We start from the raw sequence: 16,468 nt of genomic DNA, 5'->3' as shown, positions 1-16,468 counted from the left end.
TCCGAACATATGCTCATAGTGAAAGAATCTGAATTATGGCCAACATCTGCATATTTGTAAACCTGAGAGCTCCAAACAGCTGCAGCGCCTTTGAGCGAGTCAGTGGGCATCACATTCTGTTACAGCAAGAATCTCTGACCAATCAGAGGGAAGAAAAGATTTATAACTTCATACAGACAATTCGGTTTTTATCGGTTTCTGATTAACAATATGTCACAAGCCATGATCATACACGTGGCATTGGAATATCTATTCTAAAAATGTCAAAGATTTTTGAGGACCCCCTCAGATATTGTGATGGATCATCTTGGGAGCCATGAAACAACAAACAAATCCAAGAATACTTTAGACGGTGAGCTCTTTTCAAAAAGCCATCAAGGAGTCACCCTCTAATTACTGAGATAAATAATGCAGACATTTACAGGGCACATTTAACCTCATACTGTTATTCAGGGACATAACAGAACTTTATTTCTGTTATCACATTTTTCAAAAATCGTAAGTGTAATAAACACTGACAAAGTCACCATATTTAGTTCAAATGCCACAATCGCAGGATCAGTGACGGAGGGTGATCTCTTCTGATTGGCTGAGTGAGGATGACATGCTTCTCCACCTTACTGAGGTGCAGAAGGCTGGCCGTATGTAATATTTGAGGAAATTACCAAAAAATAGTCACTTGCCCTAAAGGGTTAAAGAACTCAATAAAAATGACTAACATTTCGGGGCGCCGATAGCTCAGCGGCAGCGACTGCGCGCGTACCATGTTGCGAGGCCTTGCTCCTCGCGCGGGCGGCCCGGGTTCGTGTCCGGCCTGTGGCCACTTTCCCGCATGTCTCTCCCCACTCTCTCCCCCTTTCCGACTCTATCTGTCCTATCAATAAAGGCAAAAAAAGGCCAAAAATAATCCTTTAAAAAAAAAAAAAGACTAACATTTTGGTGCCCAATAAAAAAAACTGTGGCAGACCCAAAAAGAACAACAACACACCCTGTGAGAACACCCAGAAGACGTAACCACCTGTAACTCTGAGTGGGATCCTGCATCGAATTGAGAGAAAAACTTCGCAATAGAAAGAAGCACATCAACAACCAATTAAACCACTGGTTTCTCCCTGAGGCAAAGACAACACCTCAAAAACCATTTAACAACACACTGGGAGCCACCCGTTGTTCCACAGGCTGAGAATGCTAGAACGAGTTAGGGTTGTCACGATAGCAGGATTTTAAACTTGAATATATATTCTACTAAAAGTCAAACAATACTAATACCAGTTAGATACCAATATTTCACAAATATGTTGATCATGTTTGGGAATGAAACATTGCTCAGGTATTGGTGTTATCTGGTGCAATTCAAACATTCGTTCTACATCTTATGGACCAGATGTACTTCAATATAAAGCTTTGGTACTGTAGCCCAAGTACCAAGAGTATCAACCCTTATATAACAAAGACTATCGTTTTTAAAACATGTGAGAAATTGCTGCAACCGAATAAGGTTTTGCTAATACAAGAATTTACAATTTTGATATGAGTAAGAGCTCTGATTAAATTGCCCAAATATTGACAAAGTGCTTGAACAATTCAGACTGCCTGCAGGAGTTTACGAGCAGTGTGTGGTGGATTATTTCCTCTCCTGCACACCTGTCTTGTGAAATAGATGTAGTTATTTTTAAAAGCTTTGCTATGTTTCTATCCAAATCAATCAATAAATCAGCTTAAATCACGTGGTTTTGACCACCTTCCTTCTGCAACAGCAGACCCAATTTACAGCAATCACATGTGAGTGTCCAGAAGGCAGAGCGCACATGTGACTGTTCCCGTTATAACAGCTGATAACTGGATTTCTTCACTCTGACGCAACCCAAACAAATCACAGCTGCAGGAGAGGAACCACCAGATAAGAGAACCAGCGTCAGAGTGTGTGTGCGTGTGTGTGTGTGTGTGTGTGTGTGTGTGTTTTGTTTTTGTTGTCCAGACAACATCTGCCCCCCGCAGTCCAGACAGGACCACACTCCCCCAGATTGGGCCCCCGTCCCTGCACAAATGGCAGCAAAGAGGGAGAGTCATTCCTGTAGACTTCGAGGGAGAGAAGAGAGGAACAAACGACAGGAGCAGGAGGGGGAGTCGGGGCAGTCTGGGCCCCTGGGAGCCGTCTGTTTGTCAATGAAAGAGAGCCCCCCCATCTGTCACCGCCAGGCTCCAAACTTTACAGCCCAGCAAACACAATGCAGACCAACACTTTGCCTTTTACTGCCCCCAGTCTGAACCATGAGAGGAAAAGCTGCCCTCTGATTGGACGGTTTGAACAGAGCTGGACACATCCCTGCAGAGTGTGTTTGTGTGTTTGGATAAAGTGTCCTGTGTTCTATTGTTATCTGTGTGTTTGGGTCCAAACAGCAAGATAACACTATCTGTGCAGGTACACACACTCCAACATGCTAACACAGTCTAACTCACTCTCAACACACTAACACACATGAAAACAAACTCTTACACACACGTATAAGCATGCACTATAACAAACGTCAACACGCTAACCCTCTCTGTCACATGCTTGCCCACACCAACACACACATTGGTTCATAGCTTGTCAGTTAAAAGTCAACAGAGGACTGGACACCTGACTGAGTGAACTGACTCATTCAGCATGTTTCAATGAGCAGCATCTGTAACTGTGTGTGTGAAAACATCTGCAGCATGTGAGGCCCAAAAGACAGCATGTTTCATTAAAAAATAAGATAATAAAAAAAAAGATATCCGGGTGTTTTAGATCAATACAATCTCTATTTTAATGATTGGTAGTTTCAGAAGTAAACATCTGAGCATTATTATTAAAACAAGAAATTAGCAAATATTGGGTGTCTATGTCTTCTATTTGTATGACCATGGTGTCAAACAGGTATCGATACATTTTGATTTGTGAAGAAAAATATCAAAGGTTTTAAATTCTCGTAACAACCCTTTTGTCAGTTTCTTATCAACTTTCTTTTAGAAAATATTGAATCACTGTCTTTCCCAGGATATTAACCATGAAACATCTTATGACTCCGGTTTATTTTTCATATTTCTTTCTAGTCTCAGTTTTTCCATAATGCTGGTCAACCAGTTTTCTCTGGACTGACTGACTGACTTGAATGTTGTTAAATAAACCTAAAAACCCTCTGTTTGGCCTCTTAGAAACCCCTGTTTACTGCGATGATCATGCTGTCGAGTTTATGTGCTCATATAATAAAAATATAAAATAGCTGAAGAAGTGAGAGGCTGTTTCAGAGCCTTGAGCTGCTCGTCTTTCTCTACACTGCAGCCAGAAAAAAAACCCAACCTCACCAGCTCTCTGCTAATCACTTTTATGTGTTTTTCTGTGTGTGCTTTGCATGTTTGCCAAAGTGTGTGTGTTTGTGTGTCTTACAGAGAGTTATGATGACAGCCCTGGCCATAAAATCAGGTTTATACTCATTGGCAGACTGCTCACAGCTCAGCAGGACTAATTTATGAAAAGTGTCTCCGAACATCCAAACTGCTCAGAGATGGTTCAATATTTGACTGCAAATTAAAAATGTACACAATATGCAGTAACATCCTGAAGTAACTGCTTGCATTTTAACGTTTAAATACTGTAACGTGCATAGGATGCATCAAAATCGAAAAGAAAAAGAAAAAATCCTCGCCTTGAAATGTTCGCATTTTAATTAATAAAGGAAAAAAGTTGCAATAAGAAAAACAATCTCAATGTCATTCTCAGGTTTCAACTAAAGCACAAACTTTGAACTTTATCACTTCAGTCATGACAAGTATCATACTGTCTCGCATATGCAAATATGAGAAGCTGCAGGTTTGTTAATTAGAATTTGAATGGCGGCAAAGCTCATCGTCACATTTGTTAAACAGGAACCACATTTCATCGACACCACAGAGGCCCGAAGAGTGTTCCCTGAGGAACTCCTTCAGAAGAGTCGGATTGACTTTTGAAGGAAAACTGTGTTTAGATTGAGTCTTTTGGTGCATCAAATGTCTGAATATCTTTATGAGCAATTGGATTCGTTATTTGATGAGAATCGTTCCCTTTGAAAACATCATTTCATCAGTTTTAGATAATTTAGGTTTGTTTACAGAACGTGACACATTGAATAACTCGTGTGGGTTTTTTTTGGTTCTGTTCAAAAGACTGTGTTAATATTTGTCAAAGTGAGTCATCAAAACAGTCGAGGGATAAAACACAGCTCAATCTTGTAAATGTTCAGATGCTAAGAGTCAGATTGAGAGTTGTATCAAGATTATAAGGCACAGAACTCCATTTCTACTTGCAAATTCTTTAATTGCGGTTTTAATAAATTCAAATTTATACCAACAATTTTAAAGAGTTAACTCTGTGAACAATCAGCTGGCGTAGCGGTTACCCGTGGTGTGTTCAAGTTCTGTTTGAAGTATGTGTGGCTTTCAAGAGTACATTAGAGAAAGTGTTTGCTGAAATTGCTTCTATAAAAATCTCTGCAGACCTCTCTTAGAGATAATGATAAGATGCATGTACCCGTGTGTGTGTGTGTGTGTGTGTGTGTGTGTGTGTGTGTGTGTGTGTGTGTGTGTGTGTGTGTGTGTGTGTGTGTGTGAGAGAGAAATAAAAACAGGGCCTCCTCCTCCACCAGCAGTATTGATCGCTGAGGAAGCAGGTCAGAAGAGCTTTGGTCACATATTACGAAGAGCAATGAGTGTAATGAAACGTGGACTCTGCAGCCTGGCTACTGTAAACACACTGTCTGAGCTGCACATGAGAAAAACATCCAAAACACAAGTAATAATAAAAGAGATAAGCTGGATGATTACCAGAGTCTGTTTCATTAAAATGAAGTCTTGAGGTTTACCAACAAGACTGAAATAAACATAAAGAACTGAATCTGTGAGAGAGAAAAAAAAATCACAGTTTTTATCTTAAAGAACATCAAACAAATCTCTTTGTTCTCTTTTGATACCACGGGTTTAAGAAAGATACAATCTACATTATTTTAATGATCCAAAGTATCCAAAACTAAGACTGAAAAAATTAAATCTGTTACGTTTTAGTCTGTAGAAGAGGACGAAATCCATCTGAAATTGCAGAGAAGCTCCTTCACACAAATCCTTTTAGCACATTGTTTAATCCCGACCGAGAAGGAGTTTTCAGAAAACTTGGTAAATCAAAAAAAACATTTAACCAATTTAGGTGTCTTGGACGATGTTTGCACGAAAACCACTCTGGAGTTTTATAGTTATGTAGTCCTTGTGTTTATTGTCTTCCATTTGCTCCTGCTGCAATTCAATTTCCCCCTTGTGGGAATATAAAGAATCTGAATTTGAATCTGAGTCCGCCACTGTTGTTGTAGTCCACCTACTCACTCATGGTTATTGACCTCAGGCATAATTAGCATGTATTAAAAGTCTCTTTTCAGGGGAACTGCATATCGTCAGTTTACACGACCACAGAGACGGTGCTGATTTCAAAACTGCTTTCAGCTGAAATCATCATAAAAACAGGGCCTTCTATTTTTGGTGCCATGGTATCATAACAGTTATCAATATAGTAAGATGTTTCCTAAATACTCTCAAAGTATACATTTCTGGTATTTTCGCCTGATAGGGACACTGTTTTCACACGAACTCTCCTGATATTTCACGAGTTGTTGCCCCTGAAATCTCTGTGAGTCTGTTATCCATAGAACATGATGTTAACAAGAGACCACAGAAATCTAAGATTGGGGATGATGAAACAGACATTGAAATGAAAGCTTTTGCAGTAGAACATAATCAAGGTATAGATAAAAAAAAAAGTAATAAAGACCATGAAAGTGGTGAAAAGAGAGTAAAGCAGGAAGAGCACAAAGACCAAATGATAGTCACATGGACGTTTTTCAAAAGGTGCTTCAAGAGAAAAAAAATCAGGACGGAAAATGTTGCTGTTTTTGCGTACACACGCAGCTCACGGTGAATACTTTCAGAAACGTTCAGTTTTGTGTAAAAGCATTGGCACCATGCAAGATGACATAAAATAGAAGTCCCACCAGTACGCGTGTGTCTAAAAATGTCCATCAGCAGCTTGGGAGCAGGTGAGGTGTCAGAATCAAACTATTTTTGTGACTGATAAACACAGACAGGAGCTTGTAAAAGAAGTCATCCGTCATTGGAGGAGATCTGACTTCAGGGTGAAAGCATCAAGTTCACAACACAAACAGACTGCAGGGCAGCATTCTTCTCCCAGAGGAGGATCATGAGACTGTCAGGCCTTGAAAGAGTGTGATGATGCAGGGACAACATCCTGGAGGAAGAAACGTCCCAGGAGAATCCACGGGGGCAAAAATACACTGCGTCTTTGTTAAAGCTGAAAACAGAGTTCACTTCTGTTTAAGAGCATACCAGTGTCTTACATTTATTTATTAACTATTATTCTTTCCAGAAGAAAAAAAAACAAAAAACAAGAGTGTTCCTGTCCTGATGGAAAGCAAAGGTCTGAATGTGTCCTGGAAGTCCAACTGCTGTGGAGACATTTCAGAGTAAACGGGGCCGTAACAAAGCAACATTATTACACCTTGAGAAAATCATATTGATTAAATAGTGGCGTATTATTGGTGTCCTAGTCTAGTGATTTCAGATTGTGTTACAGAGTTGCGTAAGCACAACGTGTAGAGAAACAGCGTGAGCTCCGCGTACGTACCCACTTGAGTACCGCTTTTCCCCCCACTGGTTCTGCCCTCTTATAGTGATCCCATCTCGCCCTGTAACGTCTCTGCTAGAACCTCTGAAGGCGGCACAGGTGGAGGATCACTCGGTAAAGAAGAGGAATCAAAGGTACGTAAATATCTTGTTTTGAACGGGCAGTCTGAATAGGGCTAGTAAGACAATGTGAGGGTGCTAACTCGGCTAACGAACACCCATCAGAGGAGAGCCCGTCGCTCTACAAAGCCAGTTCAACAAACTCAGTATCTTGCAGTTATCTGGTTTCATGAAGATTCATTCGTGAACTGTAATTCATGGCGCCTTTCTGGCGCAGGATGTGTGGCTATCTTTAGAAACTTCATGGTTAACTATGAGTGTTCAGTACTGAGAAGGTGGTGCAGTTCTCACCAGCGTATACCACCATGGAAAAGCAGGCCTCCTCTGTCAGAGTTAGTGAAGTCAGATAACTAAACTGGGTTTGTTGAGCAGTTTTTGTAGAACTGCAACCTGATTGGTCGGTAAGTGGCGATAATATAAAAGTTGATCTCTGAGCTGTAGAAGTGATCGTGAAACTCAGAATTTAGCGAAGTAACCTTAATCCTGCCGTCTACTCTAAGCCTCTGTTTTTTCAACTTTGTAGCTGTTGTTTTTTTTTATGCTGTGACTGTTCTTGTCTCCTCTCGCACTTTCCGGTCTGTTTTTTTGGAAAAGCTGTTGATTCAGGATGAGAAATGTGACACTCCTGCAGCTCTCCTCGAAGGAACCTGGATTCAGTTTCTTCCTCTAGGTCTGCTCTTGACCCGACACCTCCCCCTCCCCCTCTTGACCTCCTTGTCATCAATCTTAGGGGAGCCATGGGGGAGAACAAAAAACAGACACTGCCCCTTTAAATCTTGCCTGCAGCCATGGGCGACCCCTCCCCCATTGCCCCCCGCCCCCCTCTCCCGCTGGTGTTCAGGCCCTGCAGGGAGCCGTGGTAGTGAGAGGTCTGCACTCAGGCCCCGTTTACACGGAGACGCTGTGACAGTAAAACGAAACAGGGGGGGCGTATCGCAGCCATGTGAACTCTCTGGCTGCGATGACCTCACCACACCTCCCACCATACATTTGGACATGCGCAGTAGTCGAGAACAAACATAAACAACAATGGCGGCGGATTCACTTGTGCTATGTGCTTCAGCAGCTATTCGTGTTGTATAATCTCTTAAAACAGAACCTTGATATGATACATCGTGTGTGTCGCCACTGAAAGAGCATCGAACACTTGCGGCAAATTGTTCAACCTTTACTCACGCGCAGGGCGACCATACGTAGCATTTAGGTAAGACTTGGGAGAACTAGCCGCTAAAGAGGATGTTGTGGAGGAAGTGGTTGTACTGGTGAGTGTCGCGTTGTAAAGTTCCACTGCCCAATCACTACTGGCCGGGCGGGAGAACTACGTCGTTTTCACTCAGGCAAGACCTGCCGTGTAGACGGTCTGTACTTCGAATCCGGTCGTTTCGATGCGTTTCTGTCACAGCGTCTCTGTGTAAACGAGGCCTCAGACTCCATAAGCACTGAGGATTCCAGATACAGGACACTGATAGAGCTATAGATCTCTATACAGATTTATTCAATCTCTGACAGATTTCTAAAAGATCCCCGATAGATCTCACATAGATCTGATGGCTCTGTAATAGAGCTTTGACAAAATCCTTCATAAATAACTGATTAGTGTTCAAGAGATCTCTGATTGGTCTCTGATATATCTTTAAGAGTTTAGACAGAGACAAGCTCCTGTTTGTCCTGCAGCAGATGTAATCATCAAACCCTCTCTGTGTCAGGATGCTGCAGCTCAGCAAGGCTTCATGTTCCAAGTGCCGCATAAATCACAATCAGATTTGATTTGCTGCAGCTTCCAGAAAATCGCAAAACTCAGATTTAAAAACTGAACTTCTTTAACATCTACCAGAATACGCTACATTCGATATGATTCAAATAAAATCAAATAATGTCAATGACTAGTTAATAGAAGTCATAGGCACCCAATTTTGGGTAACTTATTGTTTTTAAATACCAAATATTGCAGACAACCGTGCGTCACTGCAGACACAAAACAAAAACAACTATTAAAATGACGACCTGACGTGTTTTTGAATAAGCGCACAACTTTAAAGGGTGAACATACACATACAAAGAAACGCACACACATACAGCTGGTTTAGTTTCAGCAAACGCAGCGCTGCTCTGAGCTGACATTGTGCGGTCACAGGAGACACCAGGACCAATGACTCCACTTTGTGCTTTGTGGTCAATACAGTGACACACGCACACGCACACACACACACACGCACACACACACACACACACACACACACACGATGTTCTGATGTGATGAGATATTCAAAAAGAGAAACCTGCACCGTCTCTCATTTTTTCCTCTATTATCTCGAACACGCACACAAACAGCACCAACATCTCCAAACAGCTCATCACTCATGCAGGATGTGAAGTTTCGCACGTGCCAGAGTGAGCAAACCAACACCTTTTTAAATTTCTTTCTTACTACTAAAATCTCACGTGATTTCATTTAAATCTCATGCGATCAAACAGCTACGAACAAACTGAGATTGAGTACGACGTGCTAATATGATGACCTTATTCGACAAACTGAGACAGGAGGCCAGCTTACAAAAGAGCCACGGGGCTAACTGTTTAGCTCTGACAACTGAGCGTTTCCTCAATCAGGCCCCGCCTCCTCGTCAAAATCAATGGTTAACGACACAGTAGTGGTGGTAGCTTCAAAAGCTCTTCAAAAAAAGGCTTCAGTGGCCAGAGAGAGCTGAAAAAAAAGTTGTTTTTTTCTTCACTTTGATTCATTTTGTTACCTCGAGTAATAAAATAACAAGCTCCCCGTTACTTTTACAATAAATTGTATCAAAAAGTACCCCAGCTTTAAATAGCTGCATCTATTACATCAGACAGGTGTTAACAAGGACAGGAATGAATCCATAAACAAGTGCAGCCAAACCCCTGAACACTGTCTACATTGCACAAAAACATTGCCAAAGTTTTAGCGTAAGGAAGCATTGCCAATGTTTTTGTGCAACGAACATTGGTGGCTAACAACTGTAACCATGCTCCACCGAGTGAAACATTTCTGTTAGAATAAACAGGCTGCAGATTTAGAAAAGAATCAGATCCAGGCATTAAAACACATGCAGAAGCCTAACACAAATCCAATGATAGAAAGAAGCTGCAAAAAGCTGATAGGACTGCAATAACAGGAAAAGAGCTTCAGACATGAATGATGCAAAGTCACGAACACAGAAAACTCACACAGGAGATAAATTCTGAAATGTTGCCAGTGTTTTTATACAATTTAGACAGTGTCCAGATGTTTGCTTGCATTTTTTAAACAAAAAACTACTCAATATATATATATATATATATATATATATATATATATATATATATATATATATATATATATATTTAATTTTTTTTGCCATTGCTATCCGACAGGTTTCAGTATATTTTAATTTTTACAAGAATCCGATCAAAGTTTAATGATCTTGTAAGTGACGACACACTCAAAAAACTAAAAGTTAAAGTTGCACATTAATAGACAATGAAATACACTACAACTCCCAGGATGCATTTTAACTGAAAAACTCTCAATCCAAAGCTGATCAGTTTATGTGTGAAATAAAAATTATGGGGAGAAATCAAGTGAGAGCGCCCCCTACTGATGCTGTCAGAGATGCTGAAGCATGGTGGATGATCAGAAATGGTAAAATCTGAAATGTTTGTATTGATTAGAAATCCCAGATCAGTTCAGTATCCATGTTCAATTTATCATCAGGCTGCTGTTGTGTGTGTTGTATTGATCAAGACCTAGAGCCTTGAGCAAGAGAAGAACCACAGCCGATAAACATTCCCTTGTGTTCAGAAACCTGCTGCAGCAGCTCTTCAGGGCTCATACTGTAACACACACACACACACACACACACACACACACACACACACACACACACACACACACACACACACACACACACACACACACACACACACACACACACACACACACACACACACACACTGTGCGTGTCTGTGTGTATTCTCTACAGTAGCCACCACAAACAAAATGTGAATCTTTAAAATGCAAAAATATGTTGGTGCAGGAACGTACACAAACATCTAAATACCCGAACTAGATATCCAATTATTTGGATAAAAACACCAAACCTTTTCTTTACAAGTCTTTGAAACTATAATAATAAACTTAAGTGAGCAATATGGAAATGTAAGATGTAATTCTGTGACCAAAGAATCTGGTCTCAGTTAAAGCTCCTGAATTGAAATTGAATGAAATCAATATTGATGCTTCTGCATGACTGACAAAGGCAAACCAGATGATTTGTGATCCTGTTCAGTCAGAACATTTATACAGTCCTAACTGCTCGTGACTAGATAGAAAGTGAAAACAGCGGCCACCACTTTAAAATCTCCCATTGTAGAAGGGACTGATGATGCAGAGGCACATATAGCATAATACATTGTTCAGCTGCTCACCACATGGATGGTCGTGAACTTCAGTCTTCGTGCTCACTGCTCAGTATGTGCTTTCTACCACCTAAAGGTCCAATTATATATTTTATTATACCTGAAGACAAAACTTCACACCGTAAGTAAGACCTTTTAGTTAGCACCACCATGTTTGTTTTACTGATGCGTTAACTTGGCTGAGGCCACACCAAGCAAGCAGCTGACAGAAACCAGGGTGAGGCGGAGACATGCTACAGTATCCTGATTTCTTTCAGAGTTCTCCAGGTAACATAAATGGTTTCTAAAACAAAAAGGATAAGGACACAGGACATGTTTCTATGTATACGTAGCTAGGCAGGTTAACCTGAGGTCTATTTATTGCTATGGGAATCTCCCTTATATCAAATGTGTCTGCAAAAAGCCTCCCCTTCAGTACGAGGCAAAGTTACTTTTTAGTCTGTTGTCTGCTTACAAGCCAACAGGTGATTCCCTTAAATTCAGTTGCGATGTTGATTGTTAAGAGGGTTACAGTTCCACATACACAAGTGATCCCCCCGGTTTATAAAACCATGATGTGCACAAACACAAAAACAGAATCCTTAGAAAACAGATCAAAACCACATATCTTGTCTATGTAAACACACTATATGTCTGTAGGCTAGTTTACATCTCACACGTCAGGTGGTTGTTTATGAACTGAGATATCTGGTGCGCCCTCTAGAGGAAATCTTCAGCAACAGCTGTAGCTTTAAGTCAGTAGTGTAAGGCCTACTTGTATTATGTTTATGATGCAGCTATTTTTGTTCATGGTTAAAAAGAAAGTAAACCTCTGACTTATCAATAAAACAAAATGCTGAGGGTTCCATAAAAACGTGGACCTCAACATATAATGTCAACACCAAAATCCCAGCCAGACAAGAGGGTGATGACCTCCATGTTTGTAGGCCTAGTCAAATATTTAAATATGGCGGAGAGGTAGACACCTGCATCGCCTGGTGAACCCACCGTGATCTAGCTGAGTATTATGGGGTGTTCTCCGGTGTCACATGTGTCTGTCTGTGTAGTATTTCTCATCACGGATGCGCACGCGCCTCCTCTCTTCTACTACGAGGCCACATGACCGCGCAGCGCCAGACGCTTCATTCATCCAACCGCCGTGTGGTTGGAGTAAAAAGACTGGAGGAAATGATCCAAAACAATATTAAATGTGTCTGGTTGTTGGTGGTAGCTGAGGCTCTAGCTCACCGCCAGCGCTCTGCTGATCGAATATCGATCCGCCTGCATGCCTGAGCAGACAATGGAGCAGCGGTGTGCATCTACACACACAAAGATACACACGCGCGCGCGCACACACACACACACACACACACTCACAGGCTGCAGCCAAGCCCCCCTGACATGCAGCCAAACACAAGTGACAGTGAATGCAAATGCAGGCTGCACGGATCAAAACACCGGATGAGACATCCGTCCTTCACGTGCACGATCCACCTCACATCCTCGGTCAACACTCACGATGTGGACCCGCGCACACTGCTTCCCCTCCATTCGGTGCAAAATGAGGACACTGACACGTTCACTATCCTCAGTCCACCTTTAATCCGCAGCCACAGCAGCTCGGTGAGCACAGACACAACATGCACGGCTCGTCTCCTCACACTGAATCCAGGGAGGAGATTAAAAGAAGATCAATCACACTGGAACTCCTTTTTAAAAAAAAAAAAACCCCTGCATCATATTCCATCCCAAACCTGCATGAGCCCTGCTCTCTTTTTATCGCCATGTGCTGCTGCAGGAGAAACACTAGTACTACCCAGCCACAAGCATGAAGGAACCTTTCTAAAATCAGTCTACGAGATTCGACAGTGGAAAACAATTGGTGCATTTATCAACTGTCTACTCTGTTTTCACGCTTGTAAATCTGCCGAGAAAACGCCACAATAAACGCTCATTTAATGCAAAGAAAAAAAAAACAGTACAAATGTTTGTAGCGTACTGTGCAAGAAGCCCGTGTGCTGTGTGTGATGTTTGCAGGCTGCAGTGTTGCAACCTGCAGCCCTTTCACCCACAAAACAAACAACACAACCCGCCAGGCCATCTCCTTTCTCCCCCTCTCTCGCTCCCTCTCTCTCCTTACCTGCACATAAAGTTCCCAGCACAAGTGCACAAGTCAGCCAGGAGAGCCACATATTCCCTTTCAGTCGAAGGCGGTCGCTGCAGCGCCGCCGGGTGTCCTCCTGTCGTCCCCCGGGTCCTTCTCCAGCATTTAAAAGACGAGTTCAAGAAGAGTAGAAAAAGACGCTGCGTAAAAGTGCGACCCGCAGCCAGGCCCGGGGGTTAGTCCTCTGGGCTTTGTGTGTGGGCAGTGTGTGTGTGTGTGTGTGTGTGTGTGTGTGTGCGTGTGTAATAATCCAGCAAGCAGCCCCCTCCTCTCCCCCTCGTCCTCCTGCTCTTCCAAAAACGCACCAGACCCGCACGGCTCTACGGAGAAGGTCCCAGCCGATCCGGAGCCATGCGTGGCGGACAGCAGCAGCGGCTCAGTCCGGGGTCAATCACACTCTCGGATGGCTGCAGACTCCGAAACAACCCGCAAAACTCACAGGAAGGTTAGCAGGAGGCGTGAAAACAACCCGCAGAGCAGCTCTCCTCCGCCCGTCTCCCCCTTTCTCTGTCTAAAAATCCCCCCTGTCTCAGTGCAGTTCCCTCTCTCTCTCTCTCTCTCCCTCTCCCTCTCTCTCACTCTGGTCGGGGCTGATGGGGACATGCAGGCGGGAGGAAATGTCAAGTTACACCAACAGGCCCAAAGTCACCAGCTTCCCATTTCAGAATAAAACACAAAACAGGGACATTGATTTGCAATGTCGTACTTGATTAGAAACTGAATCTTCAAAAATCTACAGAGAGAGGTCCTTTCTATCTCTTTCTCATAGCTGGGTTTTAGACCCTTTTTTTTGCTATTGATGCTGTTTATATTTCCTGTTCTCCTGTTTTTTGGAGCTGCTGTAACAACCAATGTTCCACCATTGGGGAATCAATAAAGTTTATCCTTATTCTTATCCCCAGGGCTGATTTGAAAATGATTTGTTAAAGCTGTCATTCATCTTTGAGACACCAGTTGTTGAAGCTGGTGCTAAACTTTGGAAAAACACAAGACAATCTGTTTGTGGTCGACCAACATGTTCTCTGCACTGCGACTGTCCCAACTCCTACAAATACATCATTTCTGACAAACAGTGATTGCTGTTAGCTTCCACCTGTCACCCAAAGAAGCCACGCAGCTCCTACAGTTGTCATGAAGAGAGAAATGAGCTATACAGTCCTATTTTCTTTGTGAATTTTCAAAATAAAAGCACTGTTAAATTAAAAACAAAAGCCTTACCATATATTTTTCATTATAATTGGAATTTCAAATGCTTGTTTGAAATTCACGATGGGCTATGAAAATGAAGTGATTAATTGCACATGGGAATCATTTGACAGTGTGTTGACAGTTGCATAGTTATTTTGTAACACAATTATTTTTTAGTACGTACACAAACAAACCTTTAGCCTCCAGTTTGATACAAAACAAAGAAATGCAACACAGACTGCTTTTATTTTGATAATCTTGTCCGGAAGTGCTGACTCTTGTTTTAATATACTTGACAATGTTTGGTGCACCCGAGCTGAACCGAGCTGAACCGAGCCCAAGATGGCTCCTAAAGAAGAGAGAGAGAGAGAGAGAGAGAGAGAGAGAGAGAGAGAGAGAGAGAGAGAGAGAGAGAGAGAGATCATTTTGACTGTGTAAATTGGATAATGTGATATTATGGCATTACACTCTTTGTGAAAGCAAATAATCAAAACCACCTTGAATGCACCAACAAATGTTGTTCTTGTATTTGTTGCGTTTAGGATGATTTTTAAACAAACCTTTAAAACAAAATAAGACATTGTGAGAGATTGTTTGAACCAATAAGGAAAAGGATTAGGGCCAGATATTAGAAATAAATGATGATAGGAAGAAGACTGTCCTCATGCACTCTGAAAAAGTCAAAATTCAAAACCCGAAATGGCATTTAGACTTTTTTTCTGGAAGTGCATAATAAAGAGCGAGAGAGCTGAGAATATGCAAATGTTATCCTCATGTATTATCTGGAAAGCTGTTCTAAGGGAGAAGTTTTGATGCCCCCATAAAAAAATCTCCTCTCATTATTTACTTCTCAGGTCTGGCCCTGATGCTGTATTTTGAACCTTGGGTCGGTCTCACCCACGATTGCAGAGTTTGTCTGCTCTCTGTTTGACAGGCAGGTGCCAAACACTAGTGGTTAACTTATGCTAGCTTGTTAAATTACCAGCTTTCCTATTACAACAAATGTAATATTCTAGCTTGCAGTGTTGGCACAAGCAGTAAACGTACATGCTAACCCTACAGTGGGCGTGCCCTTTTGGTGATGATGAGCCCAGGAGGAGGTGCCTTCTTTAAATGTAGTGTTTACAAACTGCAATTAACATTTCTACTGATACCTTTAAGGTAATGTCTTATTCTGTAGAAAATATGATGATTAACTAACTCACCAGCATCTCATGAATTAGCCATGGCCTCCTCCTCCTTGCCTGCTCAAATATGATTACTTCTTGCTCAAAGAAAACCAACATGGCGTTAGACAAACTCAAGGCTTCAGACACACAGTCAAGCAATCAATGGGTGGAATGATCTGTGCTCTGTGTGGATGTGTCAGCTCATGTTACATAAGTTCCTACAAAATACAGACATAAAGCAGACAGCTGTGTTATTCTTGGCTCTGTATCAAACATACACATCCAGCAACACAGATAGGAGTGGGAAGCACACACACACACAGACACAAACTTGGACCATGTGTTTGACGGGTTGAACACCACTTGTGTGTGGATTCTGCAGCGACATCAGCGATCCATCATGGCACATAGAAGTTTTCACATCTACACTCCTGAAAATGTCAAGAGAATTTCAGGAAGACTGCCCTTGAAAACCTTGTGATGTTTTTTTTTTGTTCACACACGCGCCTCGCAGCACAACACAGTCTATACGACTCTATAGTGAGAATATTTGCCTTTATATCCCTGCTATGGGTAGTTTGACAGAATCACAATATCAACTGAGGAGAGGAGAACAACATCATGCAGCAGTTTAATTATGTGCACAGAGATTGTATGGGTCCCTTGCAGACAGTCTATGGTCATGCATCAATCACATTGAATAAACGTGTAAACCATACACACACACACACAC

The 16,468-nt window shown here is 41.9% G+C and overlaps 2 protein-coding genes across 2 annotated transcripts in view; one reads left to right on the top strand and one right to left on the bottom strand.

The window, feature by feature from the left end:
* Positions 1-14,466, bottom strand: part of LOC306834836 (activin receptor type-2B-like) — a 32,582-nt gene extending 18,116 nt beyond the window's left edge. The window contains exon 1 of the mRNA XM_079361057.1: positions 13,355-14,466. Within this exon, the coding sequence (XP_079217183.1) occupies positions 13,355-13,406 (52 nt within the window). The 5' untranslated portion in view covers positions 13,407-14,466. The remainder of the gene's footprint in view (positions 1-13,354) is intronic.
* The window catches only part of inhbaa (inhibin subunit beta Aa), a 267,804-nt gene that overhangs the window by 147,347 nt on the left and 103,989 nt on the right, over positions 1-16,468 (top strand). The gene's annotated exons all lie outside the window — the stretch shown is intronic.

This window comes from Symphodus melops, assembly GCF_947650265.1.
Source record: "Symphodus melops genome assembly, chromosome: 14".
In the NCBI taxonomy this organism is placed as follows: domain Eukaryota; kingdom Metazoa; phylum Chordata; class Actinopteri; order Labriformes; family Labridae; genus Symphodus; species Symphodus melops.
Note: the sequence above shows the minus strand (reverse complement) of the source record. Positions and strands in the feature narration are given on the sequence as shown.